The sequence below is a fragment of the Sipha flava genome, unplaced genomic scaffold (assembly GCF_003268045.1).
Source record: "Sipha flava isolate LNK unplaced genomic scaffold, YSA_version1 3_pilon_pilon, whole genome shotgun sequence".
NCBI classification, from domain to species: Eukaryota; Metazoa; Arthropoda; class Insecta; order Hemiptera; family Aphididae; genus Sipha; species Sipha flava.
This window is the reverse complement of record NW_020273108.1, coordinates 2,399,171-2,422,209: the sequence shown is the minus strand read 5'-3', so window position 1 is coordinate 2,422,209 and position 23,039 is coordinate 2,399,171. Positions and strand designations below refer to the sequence as shown.

At 31.3% G+C, this 23,039-nt stretch overlaps 2 protein-coding genes across 2 annotated transcripts in view; one reads left to right on the top strand and one right to left on the bottom strand.

The window, feature by feature from the left end:
* The window catches only part of LOC112688641 (nephrin-like), a 576,118-nt gene that overhangs the window by 463,151 nt on the left and 89,928 nt on the right, over positions 1 to 23,039 (bottom strand). The window lies entirely within an intron of this gene.
* Positions 21,922 to 22,569, top strand: LOC112688642. The gene is made up of 2 exons (XM_025561938.1): positions 21,922 to 22,398; positions 22,459 to 22,569. Exons 1-2 carry the CDS (start codon positions 22,027 to 22,029, stop codon positions 22,546 to 22,548), a joined length of 462 nt encoding a protein of 153 aa, XP_025417723.1. The 5' UTR covers positions 21,922 to 22,026; the 3' UTR covers positions 22,549 to 22,569.

Here is a 23,039-nt window from a genome sequence, read left to right as displayed (position 1 = left end):
AATGAATTTCTTCAACATTTGTCCATCACGTCGCGGGTCAAAAAAACAAAAACAAAACACACACTGCGCGTTTCACGCGCATCCGTTTCCACTAACGTTTCCCCTTCTCTTCGACCAATTGAAATATTTAGCGCTATTATACATTTTTATGTTTATAATCACGCCAAATACACGTGCGTTTGTGTACATTTCAACTACTCGTCATCGGTCAACCATTTCGTGCATTTTACACCAATATATTATATAGCATCGTATTAACGGTTCTATTTCACACGCGAGCGTGCGCAACTCATAACCGTCGATTAAATCAACATTGCACCATGCTTTTAATGATGCATTTACATTTTCATAACATTTTGTGTAACTTTAGTTTCAAAGTAATAAAAAATTCAAAAGTAGTTTTTCCTAGTCGGGTCAAGGAACGATAGTACAGATTTAACCTATAAGTGTTTATTAAATAAAGTATCTGTGGCATAGACATGCGTAGACTTTAATAGCAGATGCAGCATATAAAATTAAACAGCCCGTTTTTAGCAATCGGCCAAATTAATGTTGAGGCAGTTAAAATTATTGATCAATTTTTACATAGGCTATATTATTATTACCAAAGTGGCTATAATAGTGTAATAATTTTTTTTTTTCACAACTGACAAATGTAAATATACTTCCTTACATTTATTTACTGATTTTGAAAACACTAAGTTACAATTACTATCAGACTTTATTAGTTAAATAACATAAAATCATAGAATAAGTAGTCACTACGTTGACACCCACGAATACGTGGCTTTACGAAGAACATAGTCACGGTCGTCTGAAACTCTGAACAAAAAACAACATAGTTCATAATTTGAATACTATCATGCCATAGGCTATATATTAATAAAAGTCTGAGATTAAATTAATATTAAGCATTATTATTACTTATCAAATAGAAATTCGATATTCTCATTATTGAGATTATTCAATCGATTACTGAGTTATATTTAGAATGTACGTAGGGTTTCCCAGCGGAAGCACCCAACGCACAGGCTAGGTTAGAGTTAACTTGCTAACAGTAATTACACTGCTAACCACTACAACTATAACAATAAAATAAAACTGATAACTTTATCTACACTCTACTGTAAAAATAATTATTTATTGGTTCACATCAATTTTATTTACTTATAATTTATATTAAATTATTAAATAATGAATTGGCCGAACCGGCCCATAGACCAATCAATCGGCCCAAAAAATGTGGCAAATGCAGGACATGAACCTTTTGCTGCACCCATGCGCAGGCCTATAGTCTGTGGAACTGTGGTTAGACCAAAAAAAAAAAATGATAAAAATCAAAATCCATGGAGATATTTCAATTTGAGATATCATGGTGGATCACCGCGTGTATGTGGTTGCATTGAAATTGGCAATATTATAATGTTTGTACAGTGTTACATTTGAATAATTCGAAATATATGGAAAAATAAAAATAAATTTGGTTCGAATATTTGGAACCACACATTGTCGTTATAGCGCATTCATGGCTCGTTTGCCAAACGTTGCATTAGTATTGGCATTCTAATGCACAGGACGTATGAGATATATTATTACAGTTCATAATCTCGTACATGTTACATCACTGCATATTCTTACATTTTCGGAAACTCGGATGAAAGAAGAAAAATAAAACCCAACGACAGCCGATGTTTTTGAAACGTAATCCAATCGCCAATAAAAACACAATATTGTGATGCAGAATAAATGTGTGTACGCGTACGACAATATGATAACAGCAATAGCGTTATCAACGTTTGTTGTTCAATAATTGTTTTATCGCAATGTGCGATATAGCAGCGCAGTAGGACAATATCCACGGGCTGAGTACGAGTCACTTTGGCTCACATATTGTTTTTGCACAGGATCTAAATGTACACAATAGACCCTCGCACGACACACGTGCGCGCGCTTGCGTATAATGAAGTTGTTAGTATTCGAAATAAAGTAAACTTAAATAATCCTAATGCGGTTTCCTATGGTTTTGAGTACCAAAAACGACGACGGCCACCAACGTACTCATGTTTTGTTTATATTTATATATATATATATATATATTAGATTAACAAACCTTTGCTACTTTGGCAGATTGACGTGGTGATGGAGGTGGAGAAAGAGACGGAAAGGAGGAGGAGAAGGATGGTGGAAAAAATTAAGTCCTCTATCGGTACACGAAAATCAGTAACTATAAATGCATACGCATACATAAGTATAAGTATTAAAATATCTTTGAACGATTCAAACGAACCATTGCGGTACTTGAAATACGAGGTAAGACCTAACGAACATCACGGTCTGCCGAAAGACGATTGTGACGGTTTATGTCGACCTATGGCAAATGCGGTTACCAGTAGCGTGCAGTCAGGGCAAGCGAGGTAAGCGGTGCATGCTCAGATAAAAGTAAAAAAAAAAAAGGAAAAAAAAAGTACTTATTGGTTATTTTTAATAGTATAAAATGTCATTGCTAATGATTTAATCAGAAGAATTTACAAATAAAATAAATACAAACAATAATATAATTTGTAAAAAAAAACAAGAAAATGTTTTATTGTATAGGCAACTTAATATACATAAGTAAACGCTCAGTTTTTTCCAGACTCGATCTATGTTGTAGTATTAGAACATCTTGATGTGGTAGTGGGGGGAGGGGGTGACGACGATTTTACATGGTCCTCGAAAACGCTCGGTAAAACGCTTCTGACGGGATTTGACTAGCCACCGCCACCGTCACATTAAATCAGCAGCGCGTTCTTGACTATGGCATATTCCATGTTAGTCGGTAGAACCGACCATCGATGGATGCTTTCATTCTTATTAATTCTTATCGAAAAATCCAAATCAGAATCAAAACAGACTGTTTGTGTTTTATATTTATCTGTATATACTGTTGTGTTATTGACAGCATTTTATTTTCACTCTCATGTCGTACCGAGCACATTACCAAAGAAACATAATAATTATGTAACAATATTTATAGGTATACGAATTATAGATATGGGTATATTCTTTATATTTCTTATCAAATTGAATCAAATCCCATCAGAGATCAACTCAAGGCCAGGAAAAACTAAGTTATCTATCATTAATACCAATTGAAAAAGAACTGTTATGCAAAAAAAAATCTAATACAGAGTTTTATGTTGAAGTTATAAATGAGTTTGTAAAACAAGAAAAAAGAATGGATTTTGTTTATAAATAATTTCAATTTTGATTTTATTTAAATTTACAATACTTGTTTACTTATTATATTATATATAGTATATAATTTAACATTAAACTTGTTTAGTAATAAATATAAATACTAGTACAATATTAACATGAGTACATTTTTATTGGATTTTAGGTAGGTAGGTATGCTTATTTTAGCGTTTGCCCATAATGTTTTACCACCGCACGCCAATGACGGTTATCGATGGTCCGCAATTGTATTGTCACCTAATATCGTTCTGTAACATGTTGGCGGATGAACGACTGCGATGACTGTACACGTATTATAAATAATTATCCGTTTCGTTGTCGTTTTCGATTGAAAATCGATTCGAGAAATCGACAGGACAAAACAATAAATATACACATATGTATCCAATAATCGAATTTTCATCAAGGCAGGCACAAGAGCCACGTGTGGTAACATGTCACTATCGTCGTTTCCCCATGAGCACCACATATGATCGTATGTTTGTAACAGTTTATTTTCGACGTTTTTTTTTATTTTTTTTATATATATATATATATACACTCGTTTTGTTCCGAATGAAAAATTTACAGATTGCTATTAATATTTATCGGTGAACGCACACTGCACGAGTTGTGTCACGCGACACGAATATGTTTTCTCAAAGACCTTACAAAATCGCTTTATTTTCAGTGGTTTCTTTCCAAACTTATTGTAAACCCACTGCTGCTCATGTTCATCGACCGCACGTGCTCACGATAAGGTAAAACGAATAAGTAAAACAATCGGTGCCCGCAACATACAGGGTACGCGCTGTTGACGTTCAACAAAAGCTTGAGTTTACACAGTATACACGCAGGAACCCGCACGGCGCATCAAGGCTGATGTTTAAAACTAAACACATTCATACTTTGTTCACTAAATGGACTCGCTGTGGTCGAAATCTGAAAAGAAAACGAAAAACGAACGAACGTACTCTGCATACGGTTTTGTCACCGCAATAAAACATAGAAAGTCTCGTACAAGAAAATCTATAACTGACGAGAAGAAAGGTATGAGGAAACAGGTTGGACCGTACACTATATAATATACAGAGGTCGTAAGAGTGCAATAATTGACATATAGATTATGCGTAATTGATTTATATTTTAAAATTCACGTTTAACTTTGTTTATTCTCTGTGGTCGCCGCGGTAACTACTTCAGTCCAAAAACTAGGAACGTGTATAGTCGGTCTCTTAATATATTAAACTCACTCCAGAAAACGTTTCGAGAACTTTTTACCGCCATTAAGACACAGAAGAGACGTGAAAGTCGTCGCGAGTTTCCCGAGTACACCACTACTGCCGACGGTTCGGGTCTGTTTGATTTCACAGCGCTCCGTAAGATCCAGATAAGGTTACCCGAAAAAAAAAGTGAAAAGAAAAAAAAGAAAAGCAAAGATAGAAAGAAAATGAAGTAGTATAATATAGTAGAACGAGGGCCTTTTCTCTGTTTCTGTGCCGTTATTTATAATTGAAATCCATATCGGATGAACGTTGTTTATGGGGACGTGCGACTATAGTATACTGATTCAGCGAATCACCGAGAAGGGGGGGAAGGAGGACAATGCGTGACATTTTTAATTAACCCGTGGACTCGCGGCAGTGGCGTGGTAGTGGCTCTCGTCCAGCTAGGACCGAGGTGGCTTATTTGTAAGCGATGAAGAAAACCGGAAGTTTATTTAAACTTTGCCTGCCCGTACAACGCATTCAACACCCCTCCAGCAACCCTCCGAGCTTTAACTCGTTGGCCGTCGAAAAACACACTGCAACAGCAGCCCCGCGTTAAGCTAAATAGGAGTGAATGGACGAAGGGGTGTTCACCTTATAATAAACGCTATATTAAACTCTGTTATACCGAGTGCTAACAGTATATAATTTATAATATAAAGAGACTTCTCTACCACCCCTTTTCCTGCCACCGTCTTACACCGGCCCCTTTGCCAGCCACTTGTATATTATACATTTTAGCTTGGCTTCATTTTGCCCGTTCACCATATATATATATAATAATAATAACGATACGCTAACGGACTCCGGTTTAAATCTCGAGGAAAATGGCATCGGATTATAAGCGATTTAAAATTCCCTCACGTATTCCTTATGAGCGGAATACACACCCCCGACGATCCCTTTTAGTTGTCCCGCCGGTGCCCACCCTTCGTTCTCCGTCATCATCATTGGAAAAACTAAAACTTTCAACATCTTGTTGGCCCGAGTCCACGCACGCACGGAATACAATTGTACATTATTCCATAGCAGCCACCGCTGCACCATCTTCGCGAAAACAAACGATTTCACTCGTAACCATATGCATATTTTAATATATTTACAACATATACATACAATGGTTGCACATGAACCGGAAGTAGCAGCGAGTGTGCACGTGCTTGTAGGTATGTGTGTGTATATGTAGATATTTAAAAGTCGTTTAAGAAAATACAAAAGGATACGAAAACGCCAACGTTTTGTCTGAACAGGATTTGACCTCGGAAAACAATAATTATAACGAAATGTTTGGATTAAGTAAAAAATCGCTCGCTTAAACCAAGAGAAGCAGTACTAACGGTGAAGATTTCGTTTGAGGTAAACAAATAATATCAATAAATATTAATAATATCATGCGTTCACGTTGTTATTGTAGCAACGAAGAGAGTTTTTATTATTAGTTATCAGTTGTTATTATATCGAACGCGATAATCAAAATGTATTGAAGTGAATTGAATAGGTAAACCGTTACGACTTTGTTTCACTAAACACCCTACCTATCATAATTTTATTATTATGATCTGTTAAGGTAAAATATGGAATGTAAAAAAAATACTATAAAATTGAAATTTTATTTTTATTTTCAATAAAAACCAAATCCAATTCCATATAATATTATTAGGTAGAAAATATACATATATTATAACAATCGAACGCGAAACACGCCACTGGGATCAATATAACCACAGCCGACCAGCGTTATTAATTGCGTGACAGTCGAATTTTCGATCCGAATCAAATAAACATTAACAATGCGAGTAATTAGAAAAAAACCACTTATCAGGTTCATTTTTAAAGTTCATTACTTATCCGGTAACCTTTATTAGTATAAATGCACTCTTTAAACGTCACTAATTAATAGTCTGTACCTTTATAAAAGCACACTGCTTTTTCAAATTTCAATTTCAATTTCAATTTTTTTTTACCATTTCAATACTCCGGTGTCAGTGTAGTTTTTACATGCATGATACCACACTCAATACACAACACTTATGTGGGTGTATGAATTGCGTGTACATATATTTATTATATATTCTTTTATACATGCGTCCATGACTAATTAATCATGTATCTGTTCTACGTGTTCAATCACAGTTCAGCAATAATAAGAAAACTATATTTTTCAATTCTTTGAGGGATTAACCGTTCATCTGGTGTTCAATATTTGATTCTGTACAAAATGTAAATAGGTTGCAGTACCGTTAGCGAGTTACTTATACAATGTTTATTAGGAAAATAATAGGTTTTTAATATCACAATTATTGTAAAACTCATTTATTTTTCATTCATGGAGAATATGTTAGCCTTGATAATTGACTGTACAAGATAAACAATATATTGTGTTTTTTGGTGCACTATGTTGCACTACCTATACGAAAGGTATAAGTAACGATTTAATTGTATTATTTTTGAGCAATAGTAACTGTAAAAATAATAACAGCAGTAATACGCACGCTACAAATGTTATTTTTAGTTGAGAGTTATCGGCATTTAATACGTAGTAGTTCGACAGTACAAATTATTCCCTTACAAAAATAACAAACAAAATATGTATAAATAGCATATTAATATAGGCATTTTATGTCTAATCGGAAGGAAGAAAAATGCTGACATCCAATAACAAGGATAACTATAAATTTACCTTGTATTTATAGTAATAATGACGACGATTGAGTAATTAAAAAATTAAAAATAATTTGATTTTAAAACGTTCTAATCTTAAGACCTTGAAATGATTTCTAATCTACCGGATAGTTTTAGTTAAAAAATTTCAAAAAAGTTTTCAAACTGTTAGTAAACGGTTAGTGTTTATTAATTGATAATAAAAAGAATGATTTTTTATGTTAGATACTATGATTATTATTATAATTACAATTAACATTATTATTAATATAATAGTATGCTATTGAAAGAAAATGAAAAAAAAACACAAACGAAAGGAATATGAAGTGATTTGTGGAGAAGATGAGACGAACAAGAAATGATAAAATGTAAAAAAATCTCATCCCTCCTACAAGGTACCCATAATGCAATTAGAAAATGTCGCTGAGGAGAAGGATGACGTTCTTTTTTCTCCTGTCTATCCTTCAAACACTTTTTTCTCATCTCTACGTTCTTGTACTTGTCACTCGTTATAATATATATATTATTTTATTTTACTACACCCAATAAGTACCTTTCATACCACTGCCACCACCATCACCTACCCCGCTGCACTCACGCTGTTCTCATTACACAATTAAATCGTAACCGTCATTCCTCGTCGCACAGTAACATTGTCCGTTTATAATTTTCCCAAATTCTTCTTGATCATCATCCTTCTCATTCTCTACCCTCCGTCTGTGAGTACATATAATCGCGTATAATATCGTCAGCGATCACATCGTTTAATTTTTGCCCTCAATACCCTAACCTCCCAACACTCCCGACCACTGATGTCGTCTTATTCTCGACGTACATCACTGTTGACATAAACACGATGTGTTTTTTATAGCACTTCTAGAATTTTCATCGCCACCCGCACTAATGTAAAATTTATAATAATATGTCGCATGCTCAGGTAAAGAAAAGAAACCAGTGCCGTATCGGTTACGTGTAACATAAATAGCTTTGATAATAATGATAATAATAATAATAATAATAATAATAATAATAGTAATAATAATGATTGATAACACAAATTACTGTCCAATCGGGGATTACCGTAGGCGATGACAATAATACGAGTACTTCGAAAAAAAAAACGTAGGTACGAATGTATTCAACTAGAGGATAAATGTTTCCGAAAACGACACATTACGAACGAATAAATAATTGTATTGTACTTTTGTAATTATTTTTGTTGTCAGTACGTATAGACAGTATGTAATTTTGTATTTATTTTATCCGTGCAGCATAAAAACGCCATGGATCGAAAAACGAAATCGAATTGCAGACAAAACATATTAAAACATTATAACACGCATAGCGACAGTAAGATGTAGCACTCGAGTGGTCGTGTTTTTAATTTCTTACGAATCCTTTTCTTTTTCCGAAACAAAAAAATCAACAATAACACCATACCGCGTTCATTCACAGTGATCACGCGGCCGCAACGACATTTGACGAAACGCATTTTTCCGGGCGTGCATCGGCTTCAGCGTCGTATTTATATATTACGTATTACATTTTTTGCACCGAACCAAAAACGCACGTCACGTAATCATTAATAACGAGACATTTAGACGCCTGTAGTATACCTGTTCCCAGAGACGTATTTACAAATTTTTGGTAAGAGAGGGTTTTAAATTTTTCTAAAATATGAGAGATATTATAATATTATAAAAAATACATAAAATGTGTGAATTAATAATTAAATTATTCTATCATCATTATTAATACAAATGAAGAGTTTTTAAAACCACATGATATAAATTAATATTCTTTTTCGTAGTACCTTCCTAGTATGTTATTTATGATTTTTAAAATTTTTTTTTTTCTGGAGTGGGATGTTGAGAACATGGAAAACCCCCTGTGAAAAATACACCACTATATGCGCCGGTTATTACAACGAGTAGCGAAAACATGAACAAATAAACACGATCGAAGAATTGGCGAGTTCGATTCTTTCGATCGATGAAATCAAAATCGTATACAGATAAACTTGCATGGTTCAATTCATTGGCATACGTTCGTTGATGAGCGGGAAGAAAACCGTTCGCGGCCAATCGTCTCGTTAACAAGATGCCGTCACATAGCATCCATGCGTGATCGCGTATCGATTCGATCACAAAAATATACGGAGTGGAAAGTTAACGCGTAACGGCACCAGGTACGAGAATTATTTTGCCTCCCATCCCTCTTGAACCATTTAAACAGGTACGATTTGAAGAGCTGAAGGGGCCTTAGTCCCATTCGTAACCAAAGACGTTAAAAATAATTTTTCAAACATGCCTACTTGTAATACTATATTGATAGTATTATATAGAACTGTAACTGTACATACAAGCGCGGACATTCCTCATAAGTCGATATAATAAATAATAATAATAATAAAAACAATAAAATTTATATTAAATCCCATTGTGAACATTTTTCCTAGTTAATCTGGCATTCTTATATCCGAACTCATTGTAGGAAGCCTTGGATTCGTTAGCTAAGGTCACATTTGATGTGTTCCGGTGAAAACTTTGCAACAAAAATTCTCCGTTCCATGTGTGTGTGTATGTATGTGCTGCAAATTATTCATACAACGTAAAGTCCAACTTGCTCATTACTCGTATAAATACTTTTATTTTTGTTAGTTGTAGTGGCATTATTTTAATATGATTATTATTATTATTATTTTTTTTTTTTGAATCTCAAGTACTCCAACGTTGTGTATTTATGTTATTATATATACAAAGAGCCTGTATTTGTTATAAATAAACAAATACGAATGAATGATGTGCGCTCTAAAGCTGTTTATATTATCTACGATTGTATGGTTTAATTTTTTTTCTCTTATTTTTTTTTTTTTTTTTTTTTTTTTTATACTGTGAGCATACTTAAATTGACGCGTACACGTTAGTCTCGAATGTCAACTCGTAAATCGGTGTTATATGTACTACACACAAGCACAAAGTCACCCACTATGCACTATGCGTTTTACTGTTGAATTATGTACAGAGTGATTTTTTATACAAAGTTCATCCCTTTTTTATGCTTAAACCGTTCATTCATTCAATTTCTAATTCGCAATAAAAAATTAACAACATGTGTACCTGTGCAATCTTGAATTTTATAATACTTAAATGTTTTGGACTTCTTACCAAAGATTATACTGTGAGCATGTTTAAAAACTCTCGTACATACACGTTGTTATTGTCTTTGGAAAACGGCGTGATAATTAATTCGAAAGGAGTTCGGCGAGATTCATCGAGATGTTATCTAGTTATTCAAAAAACCTAAGCAGTAACGTATTTGAGACTTCACCTCGGGAGGGAAAGGATATTAAGTAGGGTAAACCGCCCCCTCCAATCCCAAACATTTTTTTAGAAATTTAAAAAAACATAGCACATCTTCATTTAAAAAACAAATTCTATATTTCTATTTTTAATACTTGTAAAACTATCAATTATATCATCAACATTTATTTCAATTTCTCTATGAATGTTTAGTAATGCCAAGCCTGTAAACCAATTCATAGACAAATACGCAGTTATTAATTTATCTCGATGACTAAATGATACATTGTGACTATTTCAAAGGGTGGCATTCCGTAATATTAAAAACCATTCCTTCCAGTAAAGGGCAAAATGTTCAAAGGTGGGCATTAATTAGTTAAAAAGTTAATTTTTTTTAACTTTTTACCTTAACTAGTTGGTTTATTTTATAATAAACTTCTTAACTTCACTAGTTTATTTGGAATAACTTAGCTTTTCGCATTTGATTAAAAAATTATCTATGAAGTTAAAATTGTTGAAATTTCTCGTTTATACGTAAATATTAATTTAAAAATTAAATAATCATAGAAAGTTAAATATCGCACAGTACATCAGAGGTCATATTAGATTTTGTAGATTAGGGACCCACTTTTGGGTATTGGGTTCTGGCGTGGATACATAATGTTATATATATATAGAATTTTAACTACAAAGATAAATAAATATGGTAGTGAGTGGGGCCCCTTGATATACAATGTCATAGTATTTTTCAAACACTTCGCCACTGCTGTATAGTATGATAAAAAATCCAATAAAATTGTTTATTATAATTCAAGAAATTAGATCTGTTTAAAGAACGCAGTCACTTTTTATATGAACTACATAATAATAAAAAAAAAGAAGATTCTTTTTTTTTAAACTGAGTTAATATTTTTTTTCTTATTAACTTTTAACTTATCAAATTTGTGTTCTCTTACTTAACTAGACTTAATTATTTTCATTAATTTATCCACCTTTGAAAATGTTCCTTCTATTTGTATACGCTATGTGTACTATAGAGCAATAAACAATCACTAATCAGTTATCAGGTTGATATTATTACTTATCCCTCGTAGACCGTGATCACAGTTGTAGATATTATGGTCGCACATAGGTAGGGGCGTATTTTAGGAGGCGAGGGAGGCGATTTAAGAAATCGATTATACGAGTATGTAAGATACACATTACAAATTTCTTTTGTCGGACTTTTTGTCGAGTCCATACTTATTGAAAAATCAAATAAAATACAAGTGTAACTTTCAAAACACAGACAGGTGTTAAAAAAGAACTACATAAAAATCGATTCTAAGTGGATCCGACATTAGATTAAAAAAAAAAAAAAAACACAAATATTAAGGATTCACCCTATTTAAATATTACCAAAATTTGACTAGTAAATGTTGAACCTGAATTAAAGAAAAAATTTGAGTATAAATACGCCCCTGCACATAGAACATAAATAAAGTGGCAACAAAAAGTTCTTATCAAATTTATGAAAAATGATCATAATGTTATCAATAAAAATAACTCCTAAATGCAATAAAAGTCTCATCAAAAAAATTATTTATTTATTGATTAAAATATTTAGAAACACTTATAAGTTCATCAAACATTTGGCGGCATCACGGAATTAATACATAAGTCTACCCCACGGTGGATTCACCGATTCAAACAGAAAAAAAAAAAGAAAAGTTCTACAAACATTAAATATGATTTTCAAACATATCTTGGGGAGGAGTAATCGTCCCTATCGCCCTCCCCCCACAAATACGCCACTGAACCTAAGAGATGTAACATTACTGTTGCCGCCTCGACAACGTACAGTTTACAAATGTCACAGCTGCAGTTTTTATCAGTGTTCCATTCACACACCCAAGGACGATACAATTCGGATGTAACAATAACCGTGCGGCTATACAGGTCGAAATCAAAATTTCCGAATATTATTGAGACACGACTTTACAGCGAAGTATTTTTAACGTTCTAATGTTCTGTTTGAAACACATATCCGAGCGTTATGACGTCATATTGTATTGCCATTATCTCGAGTACCCATATTGTACCGTCATCGTGTTCAAATAGAAATGTTCGAATCAAATGTTGTGGTAACCTACCCATCGTGCGGTCACGTACATCGAATGCGGCTTAGGAATCCCACTTCAAACGTGTGCCATCACGACATAGTCGTGTTATTATTACCTACTTATTAAGTGCAATTTTCTGCAAAACAAGTTCGCGAAAATCAATTTTTTACCTTTGAAATGTATTTATTAATTTTGTAGCTGATCCGAAATGCACACCTCTTTTTCGTTTCATTTGCTTACAAAATTAGTCATATATATAATACAATTGTTTATTGTTATTTCGTTTTATTAATTTGTTTTAATCAGCATTAGCATTCATCCCTGTGTTTTTTTTTGTCTACATATTATTTTATTTCCAACCTAATGAACAAAACAATTGTAATACGAGTGTACAAAAATGAGTGAATAATATAGTTTTTTTCATCACGTTTTAAATACAAAAATGGATGTATTTGTTACTACAAGGTATTCAGCGCGTGTATCGTTATTCGTTGAGCATATATGGAGATGGTGATTGTAATAATGTTTGATTATACAGTTAATCGTCGATGTCTATGGAGAAACTACCCGAAGCAGTTAGTGACACTTTTATACCGAGATCAAATTACGGTATATAATAAACAGTTCAAAGCCTAAGCGAACCGGTAACGTCCCTAACATAACAAAACATTCGGATCCAAATGAAAAAAACGTGAAGCGTGTGACCTTCGAGAGTGTCACTGCGGGATGAAAATGATTGAAATAAAACGTAACTTAATTTTCCAAAATTCTCCATTTTTTCAGTAATAAATTTGTTCTGCCTCGTTTGTAAAGCCATCTAAATCGTTGATTGGACATGATAGGTGGTCACCGCTCGTCCTGAAGCTGCTTACGTGATGACAAAGGCACACTATTTTTTTTAACATTATTCACGATTCGCCTGCCGTCCAAGGGCTGTTGCGAACCCTATTCCAGCCAGAGAAACTACAGTTGGTACATCACGGCGACGTCTAATCCATTGTAATTTCCAAATGGTTAACCGCTCGCACGTACTGAGATGTATATAAAACGGTTATTTATTTATATTTATTCATTGTCGGATACGACAATTATACCAGGTATAATACATTGCAATCTCCGTGCGTTCGTTTATGCCTTTTTTTTTTTTTAAGTAAAAAAACATCTCCGTTTCTGCGACAAAAACTCAGCGGTTGGTCGTATGACGCTTCCGTCCGAAACGTAATGGTAGATCACTTGAAAAGGTTAGGTAGTCTATACGGAGACCCGAATTTGTAGATCACAAGCTTCGCAATACGAATGCGATTCAAGAACAAATAGGGAGCCCGAGATTTTCATACGTTCACCGGACTTGTTTTCATCTGTCGAAACGTTTTCACAGAATAATTATTTCTAAACAAATATCGAAAAGTTTTAATAAATATTTATAACAATAATAATAAAAAAAATATCGGCATTATTGTTCTTAATTATAAATAAATATGAATCCAAGATTACCTCCTTTTCATTTTCATATATTTAAAATGGCCCCGAGAAAAGTGTAGGCATCACATTATTATAATATATATCTGCATTCAGTTTTCTAGTAAATACGTTATTATGTAGCACAAACATCATAAATGTAAAGTAAAAATTATATTAAAAAAATTAAAAACAAATATTCATTCATACACGAAGATATTGTATACTATATATGGTATTGTCATAATCGTTTAAAGCGGACATTGTAAATTAATAAAATAACCAAAGAGTTACTACTTCTATTATTAGAAAAAAAATCAAGGCAATTTTAAAACCCATTTTATCTACGACATCGCGAAGAGTAACAGTTTTTCTCTTCATACTATTTGGTATTTTCAAATATGAATTTCCTAATATCCCATTCTTGTTCAAATATATATGTGAAATGGTTTTACATAATGGTTATTAAGTATGAATATACCACATCCGGAACAACGTTCGAAAAACAATAACTGAAAAAAAAAACTTTATTCTAAAACTAAAACGCTTATCGCTTCACCAAGAATCAAAAACAAATGCATTTATTATTTGGTCAAGTGTGGTCTTTCGTCCTTAAACTGACTGTATTACAGTATAATTCAAACAAAAACACGTGATAAATTAAAAAATATACATTTAAATTATTTTGTTTAATTCCCGTACTTAGAAGTGTAGTAATAATAACTATAATTACAACATATAAAGTGAAGGGTTATAAATTTAAGCGAATATTCTAAAAAACTTAATACTCCTGTCTACACGTTCGCTAAGCTTATACCCTTGTATGGATTGTTATTATTTTGAAATACTGTGCCGATACCTTCAAATATTATTTACGTGTACATAATTTAGTTGGAGTAAGTCGAGTGTAAAATTTGTATTATACGTATTATACGAGCGTATACATGATTAATGAACGCATATATATAGATTGATATAGACGGGCAACGGTGGTGTAGAAATAAAGCAAACACCTGATGCCGTAGAGTGTCGATTACATAGGAAAAAAGAATAACATAATATCTATATTCATATAATATATTTCGCACACAGAAGTCAGTTATATTTCATTTTTTGTGTGATTGAAAATTATTTTTTATTAATAAATTGAACAAATATGATAATCGTTCGCTAAAAATATAAAAATCCCGATATTCACACGCCCACGTTGAGATGAATTGTAATTTAAATATAAGCTTGAAGGATTTTCTAGATATTATTTTATGAAAAATACTGGGTAAGTTTATTGTCAAAATATTTAAGTAAACGATCGTAAAAAAAATAATATTTTACTATCAAAATTGATGAACGTCATACAGTTTTAAAATTCTTATGTACATACTTGATGTATTATCATAAAAAAAAAAACTATACTCGCTTGTATGTAATTTAAATATGGACGTAACAAAGTTTGAAAACAACCGCAACGTAAGAAATTAATAAAAACTTAATTTCTTTTGATGACCCAAATAATTTGGCCGTAATACGTTTAGGTACAAATTAATACACCATTTGGGTACACTATATCACTAGAAAAACAATACATTTAGGTATATAGGACATAGGTATTAATATAACATTTAGAAACACCTAGAAAAATAATACTTTAATACTTAATCATTAATTTTAAATTTTTTAGCCTATTAGCGTTATCTAGAAAATACCACGAGGAGGTTGGTCATCTAAGAAATTAATTTTATAAAAGTTAACCGAATGTTCGATATTACGATTATATACTATGATTTTTTTTTTTTACTGTGATTAAAATATTTAATATGGACGATTTTTAATTCTTATTCTGAAAAATATGATTTTATATTATTACGTATAACAATTATTTACTATGATTTAAATATTTAATGTCAACGATATGACGATATTATATAATATTATAATTTTTTTTTTAATAATGTATCATATTCATTTTATACTACTACTTGATTTTCTTCACTGGCGGAGTTCACATAAACTTAATTGTACCTGATTTTTTTTTTCTGACGGATTTAACAGTGAAAAAAGGTACTTGTGGCGGAGTTTACATGCGCCAAACCATATCTTATAAGGACTGTTAACTTTTTGTTTTTCGCGATAATCTATTGGGATTAGCAATTAGCGTATGCACCTAAACGTGCTATGTGTTTGTGAACCCAAAAGTGTTCTATAATTACATGTAAAAATAACGTGCTTCGTCCAATAATTTTTTACCCCAGCCTAAGAGATTACATAAAACATTTATGCGTTTCAATTAAAGTTCTCAAATTGTTTATAGAAAACAGATTGATAAAAAATTAAATCAGTTGAGTCTTTAGATAATTTAGAACAAAAACCTGATTCATTATAAATAATGACTAATGCAGAATAATAAACAAAAGTTCCAAATTTTTGAGACTTCTTTGTGTATTTGTATATTTTGTATATATTTAAATATTTTTCGAAACATGCACTTTAAATCGTATCGGAACACGAAAGAAGGAAACCGTGCACCGTAACTATATTATGTAATAGTACGGTTAGTAAAATATTGTCAAATGGCTGATACACGACTAATGGTTGACAACACACATAAGTTCTGTTTAGAAACGAGGAATACGTTGGAGACATTAAAGAAATGGAAATAGTATTCGTTAAGACGGTGCACCGATAACTCCTGCGAAATGCACCATCTATGTTTTTGTAATTAAATCGATTTCTTATCCATCAACACATACCGACCATACCGCATTTCATGTACCAATTTGCTCACAGTTGCTCTTTCACTATCACTGCGTTCGGTACAGATCGTGTACACCGCGTTCAGTTGTTACACACATACGTATAAATTTATTCTATTCAGGTTTTTAGTAAAAAAACCATTTATATGTATAATTACTAATTTATCAGAATGGCCTAATTTAGTGTATAAAACCAAGATCAGATGCACGGTTAAACTATAGTTGGATATTTCACAACTATTGGGGGTATATAGTGTGGAAACGAGTAATGCGTTCTTCAGTGGATTTTAGCAAAATCGATCAATCGCAACAAGCTCGGTGTGCATAAGTTAGCTTTGTCATACGTTTCACAGCCAACCTAGTGTAGATAGGGAGAGGTGTCGACAAGCTTGGATTAAAGGGAAGGGGACACGTCCCTAGAGCCTACGTATATAAAGGGTCCATAATCTCCTCGGCTTAAAATTACATCGAGTGGTAATTTGTAATTTTTATAATACACCTACAAGAATATTTTTATTTTTTTCTTGTTTGAACCAACGAGCGAAGAGGCCCTTCACATGCCTGCCATGTTTACTATCAAGTATGCGATAAGTGGTGGCACGTGGTCAGGTTTGTACGCACGGAAAGCAGGGATATATTTTATGTTATCACTGTATTTAAAATAAATTTGCTACATAACAAGCAAGGAAAAAGATTCTAACATGAAATATTTAATCTCATTTGTAGACACATATGTTATAATAAAAATAATATGCTTATAATTTTTTTATTCTACTTCATTAAAAAGTTTTAAATTTATTTTATAATATAATTTTTAATTTTAAATAATTGTTTCCATTAGTAGGGGTTCACAACCATGTATTGACCCCTGGGCCCTTGAAGTTCTTAATCCTGGGGTGGATATAAATGAGAAAACACCAGCGGCCCTCTTACCATTTTAATCTGCTCCACGTGATAATTTTTACCAAGATCAAGTTTCGAACTCGTATTTGGTCATGTACTACATAATTTTCGAAATATTGTAATAACATTTAAACTGATTATATGCATTATCGATTTAAAGTTAAATTTATTTTATTAGAAATTGTGCAATTTTATAATAGTTGATAATATTTATTATTCTGATTTTAATATGAAAATTCTTGCGATACAATACTTACAGTTAAATAAAATAAAATACCTAACCTTTTATTATCTTACGGCGCATGGTCGCTTGAACGAAAAACAAAATAATCCTAAAAAGTTAACTACCATTTGTCGACACACGCTGAATAGCATATTATTACTATTGAATATCGGTCACGATTAATTGGTAGATGTATTTTGATCATATTTTAAGTATTATACATTACTTAACATGTACTACATAGGTGATTCATTATAATTATTTCTAAATTATACATTTAGTGTCAGTCATAAATCGGTCCCCAAATGGGCCCTACAACAAGTCCGTATACAAGCATAAATTTGTTGAGTTTCTAAACTATGTGTAGCAACATTAAATATATTTTATAAATTGAATGCTATACTCGACGTTGTTTTTATTTAGGTTATTAAATTTATCAGTTCCGTACTCTCCATTATGCCGATGCGCATGTATATCTACCACAATGTAATTTTTATTTAGCATTTTTATAGCGGTTTTTGCCTTAGATACGTGATAAAATATGTAATTGAGTTTAAAAATATTTTGCTCGATATGAACAAATATATACGCATTTCATAGAAATATTTACCTTAACATTGTTTGCGAACATTTCGGAGATTCTTCAACATAAAATTCTCAAAAAAAAAAAAAACAATTTCCATAGCGATATTTGAAAATAATAGTTTTATTGCAGGTTTATGTTATTATCACGCGCGGTGGGGTCATAGTGTTATCGTTTACGATTCGAATCGGTCATTGGAAATGCAATAAATGCAATATGAAAAAAAACATGTACATTTTTATTTTTTTTTTTTTTTTTATCCAATGGCTGTCCTTTGCCTTATTTTTTTTCAAATCGAATTCACAACTGTGAATTAAACACGAGTTGATTTAAAATATAAACCACTTTTGAAAATGCTTTGAACTCAATCAACCAGTGGAACAACGGATTTTAATGAAATAAATAATTTAAATACAATAATACTTGTTAACCTAATTGTTCATCTAAAAATAATTATAGAATGGTTAATATTTTATTGTAAATCAATTTTTTTGACAAAATCATAATAGATTAACTAATATTAAATTAGTTTCGAGTTGTTTTAATAATATATAGATTATTTTTTTTTCTTGTTGGATATATTTTCCGAATTTACTAAATACAAAATAATAGTATTAAGTTGTTATTACTAGAACTTGAGTCGCTTCAAATTAATTTTTCTCAAAATACATTAATTATTTTTAATATACTCAAATAGTGAATGGCACCCCATTCCCATCACAAATATCATAACGATGAAATTAATGAACAAGTTATTCTACTAATTAATTCTACTATGGTTATAAAATATACCTATAACTGTAAAATGTTAAAATATTGAAATATGTATAAATAATAGTGATTACAAAAAAATTGTTTTTCTTTTTTTTTTTTAAAAATAATTATAAAAATCGCATAAAGTATATTATAACGAAAGATAGGTTTTATTTTTTTGTTTGGGTCAAACAAATGCATACATAGTAGGGTGGTCCTTAGTTATAGAAGACGAAAAAAAAATTTGAATATTTATTTTGCCGGACCCCCCTATTTTTTTTATTATCATATAAGAATGAGTTGGGTAAAATTTGGATAAAATAACTTACCCCCTTCCCGTGCCACAAAGGGTAGAACAATTGCTGAACCAGATAATTTTACATTATTTGAGTTTTTTTTGTAAAATATAAAACTTACCAAAAAATTGTACTGAACCTTTTTTGTAGAAAAAAATATTTTCTATAAATAAGTTTCTTACAACATTTATTGTAAATCTATTACTTTCCAGAAAAAGTAGATAATAAAATTTCGTTAGATATTTTATATTTTGATAATACAATTACAATGTAATACAATGATAATCGATTCGTTGATACTTGTTATCGAAGTTTTAAAATATCATTAAGGCTATTAGGTTATACTTATTTTATATATTGCTTTTATAATGTTTACCAATGTGTATTATTAACTCATTTGGCCGGGATTTGTTATTGATTATTACGATTTAATCAAAAAATATTTACTTATACATTTCTATTAGTTAATCAGTGAACATCTTACATTTCACACTAACTACAACATTGTGTTTTCATTTATATTCAGTTTTTAATTTTCTCTTGTGTTTATAACAATTTAAAAGTTGATTTATTAGTTAAAAATGCCACGACAAATGATTTATTTGATCGGTTCAATGAATAATCAAATTCTCGGTAGCAAACTGCCAACACTAAGAGATTGTATGAAAGTTTTATTTTTTAATATGCGAATAGTGAAAATTAATTTATCACAAAGTGCCTATTTAGTGATCGATGAATGTACTATATTTTGGAAAAAAGCCCGAATTCCAACTAAAGATCGAGCAGATTGTATGAAAAAATTAAAAAAATCATATGAAGTTTGGAGAAGTCTTGAAAAACGTAAAAAACGAGAAAGTAAAACATTCAAGTTCCAAGTAAAAGAGTTTGAACAATCTTTAGACAATTTATTTGATATTGCACACGCAAATGCATTTGATATTATGAAAATCGATATCGATAAAGAATTTTTACGTTCTCAAAGAAAGCCAGGTCGTCCAGGTTGTTTGCTTGGAGTTGACATGAAGTTATCACAAAAAGAAAAAAGAAAAACAATTAGGATAAATCAAGAGGAAACAAAACGAAAAAAATATGAAACTGAACTTTCAAACATAGAAATGGGTAATTATCTAATTTTAAATTATGAAAAACAAATTATAATGTTACGTTTTTATATTATATGGTTGCACTACAAGTTTCTATTATTATATTATAGTTGAAACTCTTGAATTTACCACTTCAGAAGAAGAGGAGGAGGAGAAAGAGGATGGAGGTAGTATGGTCTTAGAGGAAGACCATAGACCATGTACATCTGGAATTCAAAGAGCAACCAAAGAAATTATGACACCAAGGCTTTCTGCCGCTTTAGACAAATGTAAGGTCAGTGATAGAGACGCTGTACATTTACTAACAGCATGCGTAGAAAGTGTTTCTTTAAATCCATCTGATTATATTATCAATCGAACATCTATAAAAAAATGCCGTGAAATTTTTCGTAAAAAAGTTGCCGAAAAAGTTCATTCGGATTTTTGTACTTTAAATGTTGATTTCGTTATCGTACATTGGGATACAAAATTACTTCCCAATTTGTCTGGCCAAGAAAAAGTTGACCGTCTTCCAGTAATTGCTTCATCTCCTAATGTAGAACAACTTCTTGGAGTTCCACAAATTCCATCAGGTACGGGTAGTGAAATATCATCAGCTGTTTATGATTCATTAGAAAAGTGGTTATTACTTGATAAGGTTCAAGGTTTTGTGTTTGATACTACTGCTTCAAATACTGGTAGACTAAATGGGGCTTCTACACTTTTAGAGCAGCGATTAGGTAGAGACATTCTATTTTTAGCATGTAGGCATCACGTTTCAGAATTGATTATGCAAGCTGCTTTTAACGAAGCGAAATTGCACGTATCATCTGGACCAGATATAGCTATTTTTAAACTCTTTAAAAATGCATGGAAAAATATAAATAAAACAAATATATTAGTTTGGAATACAGATAAATATTTTGAAAAGATAATTTCGCCAAAACGTGAAGAAGTTTTATCATTTTGCTTTCAAAAAATTACTGAAGACCACCCTAGGGATGATTACAAAGAATTTATTGAACTAGTCATAATTGTTCTTGGAGATATTCCACCTGGTGGATTAAAAATTCGCCAACCCGGTGCATATCATCAGGCAAGGTGGATGGCAAAATGTATTTATTGTCTTAAGATATTTTTACTACGGTCTGAATTCAAAATAACAAAATCAGAAGAAAACGCTATAAAGCGAATTTGTGCATTTATTGTTAAAATTTATATTAAATATTGGTGTACAGTTACGAATGTGATAGAGGCTCCATTAAATGACATACATTTAATTCGTTCATTAAATGAATATAAAAAAGATGATAAAAAAATTTCAGAAGCATGTTTGTCAAAATTTTTAAATCATTTGTGGTATTTGAATGAAGAATGCGTAGTGTTCGGTATATTCGATGAAAGAATTTCAATAGAAACCCGAAAAAAAATGGCCAGTAAGCTCATTGAATATAAAGAATTTACTCCGGAAGTGGAAGGAGAATTTTCCCAGGATATATTATCAGGACAAAAAAAGTTTTCCTTAAAGATAGAAGACGTGGATGAATTTTTAGATAAAGAACTACCTATCAATTTGTTAAGTTGGAAATCAAATAAATTATTTAAAAGATTTAAAATTTCTTCAGAGTACCTAAAAATGGATCCTATAGAGTGGAATAATAATTCTGCTTACCAGTCAGCAAAAAAAGTTATAAGTTCGTTACAAATTGTAAATGACATTGCAGAGAGAGGGGTGAAACTCATGGAGGATTTTAATGAAAAGTTCACCAAAAATGAAAACCAAAAACAATATTTGCTTCAAGTAAGTCATGAAAGTATATTAAGTATAATGATTGATTTTCTATAAAGTATTTAATTTTAGGTTATTCAAAAATACAGAAAAACGTATCAAAAACAAACAAGAATAGCTTTGAGCGCACCATTTATAGATGAAAGTACCAATACCGATTGAAATACACTTGTTATTATTTGAATGTACAAATAATAATACATTTTAGATATACCATGAACTTTTTAGTAGGAAACTAAGTTTTTTTAGAAAACTTAAATACGCATAAGTTATGTACCAGTTTTCAAATAAAATTCAAAAAACTATAACATTTTCTCGTTCAGCTATTTTTCAACCCTTTTGTGGCACGGGAAGGGGGTGAGTTATCTTGACCAAATTTCACCCGAAATACTTTTTTATGGTAATAAAAAAAATAGAGGGGTCCAGCAAATAAATTTCAAACATTCAAAAATAAGGACCACCCTAATACATAGGTTTAAGACAACAATAATATTTTACGTTTATAATTAAATTCAAAGCTTGTGCGGTTATAAAATTTCTTTCACCATCCATCAACAATATCATCCATAATCCTAATCATCATCGTCATCACCATTATCATTATTGTTATTATTATTATTATTATTATTATTATTATTATTATTATTATTATT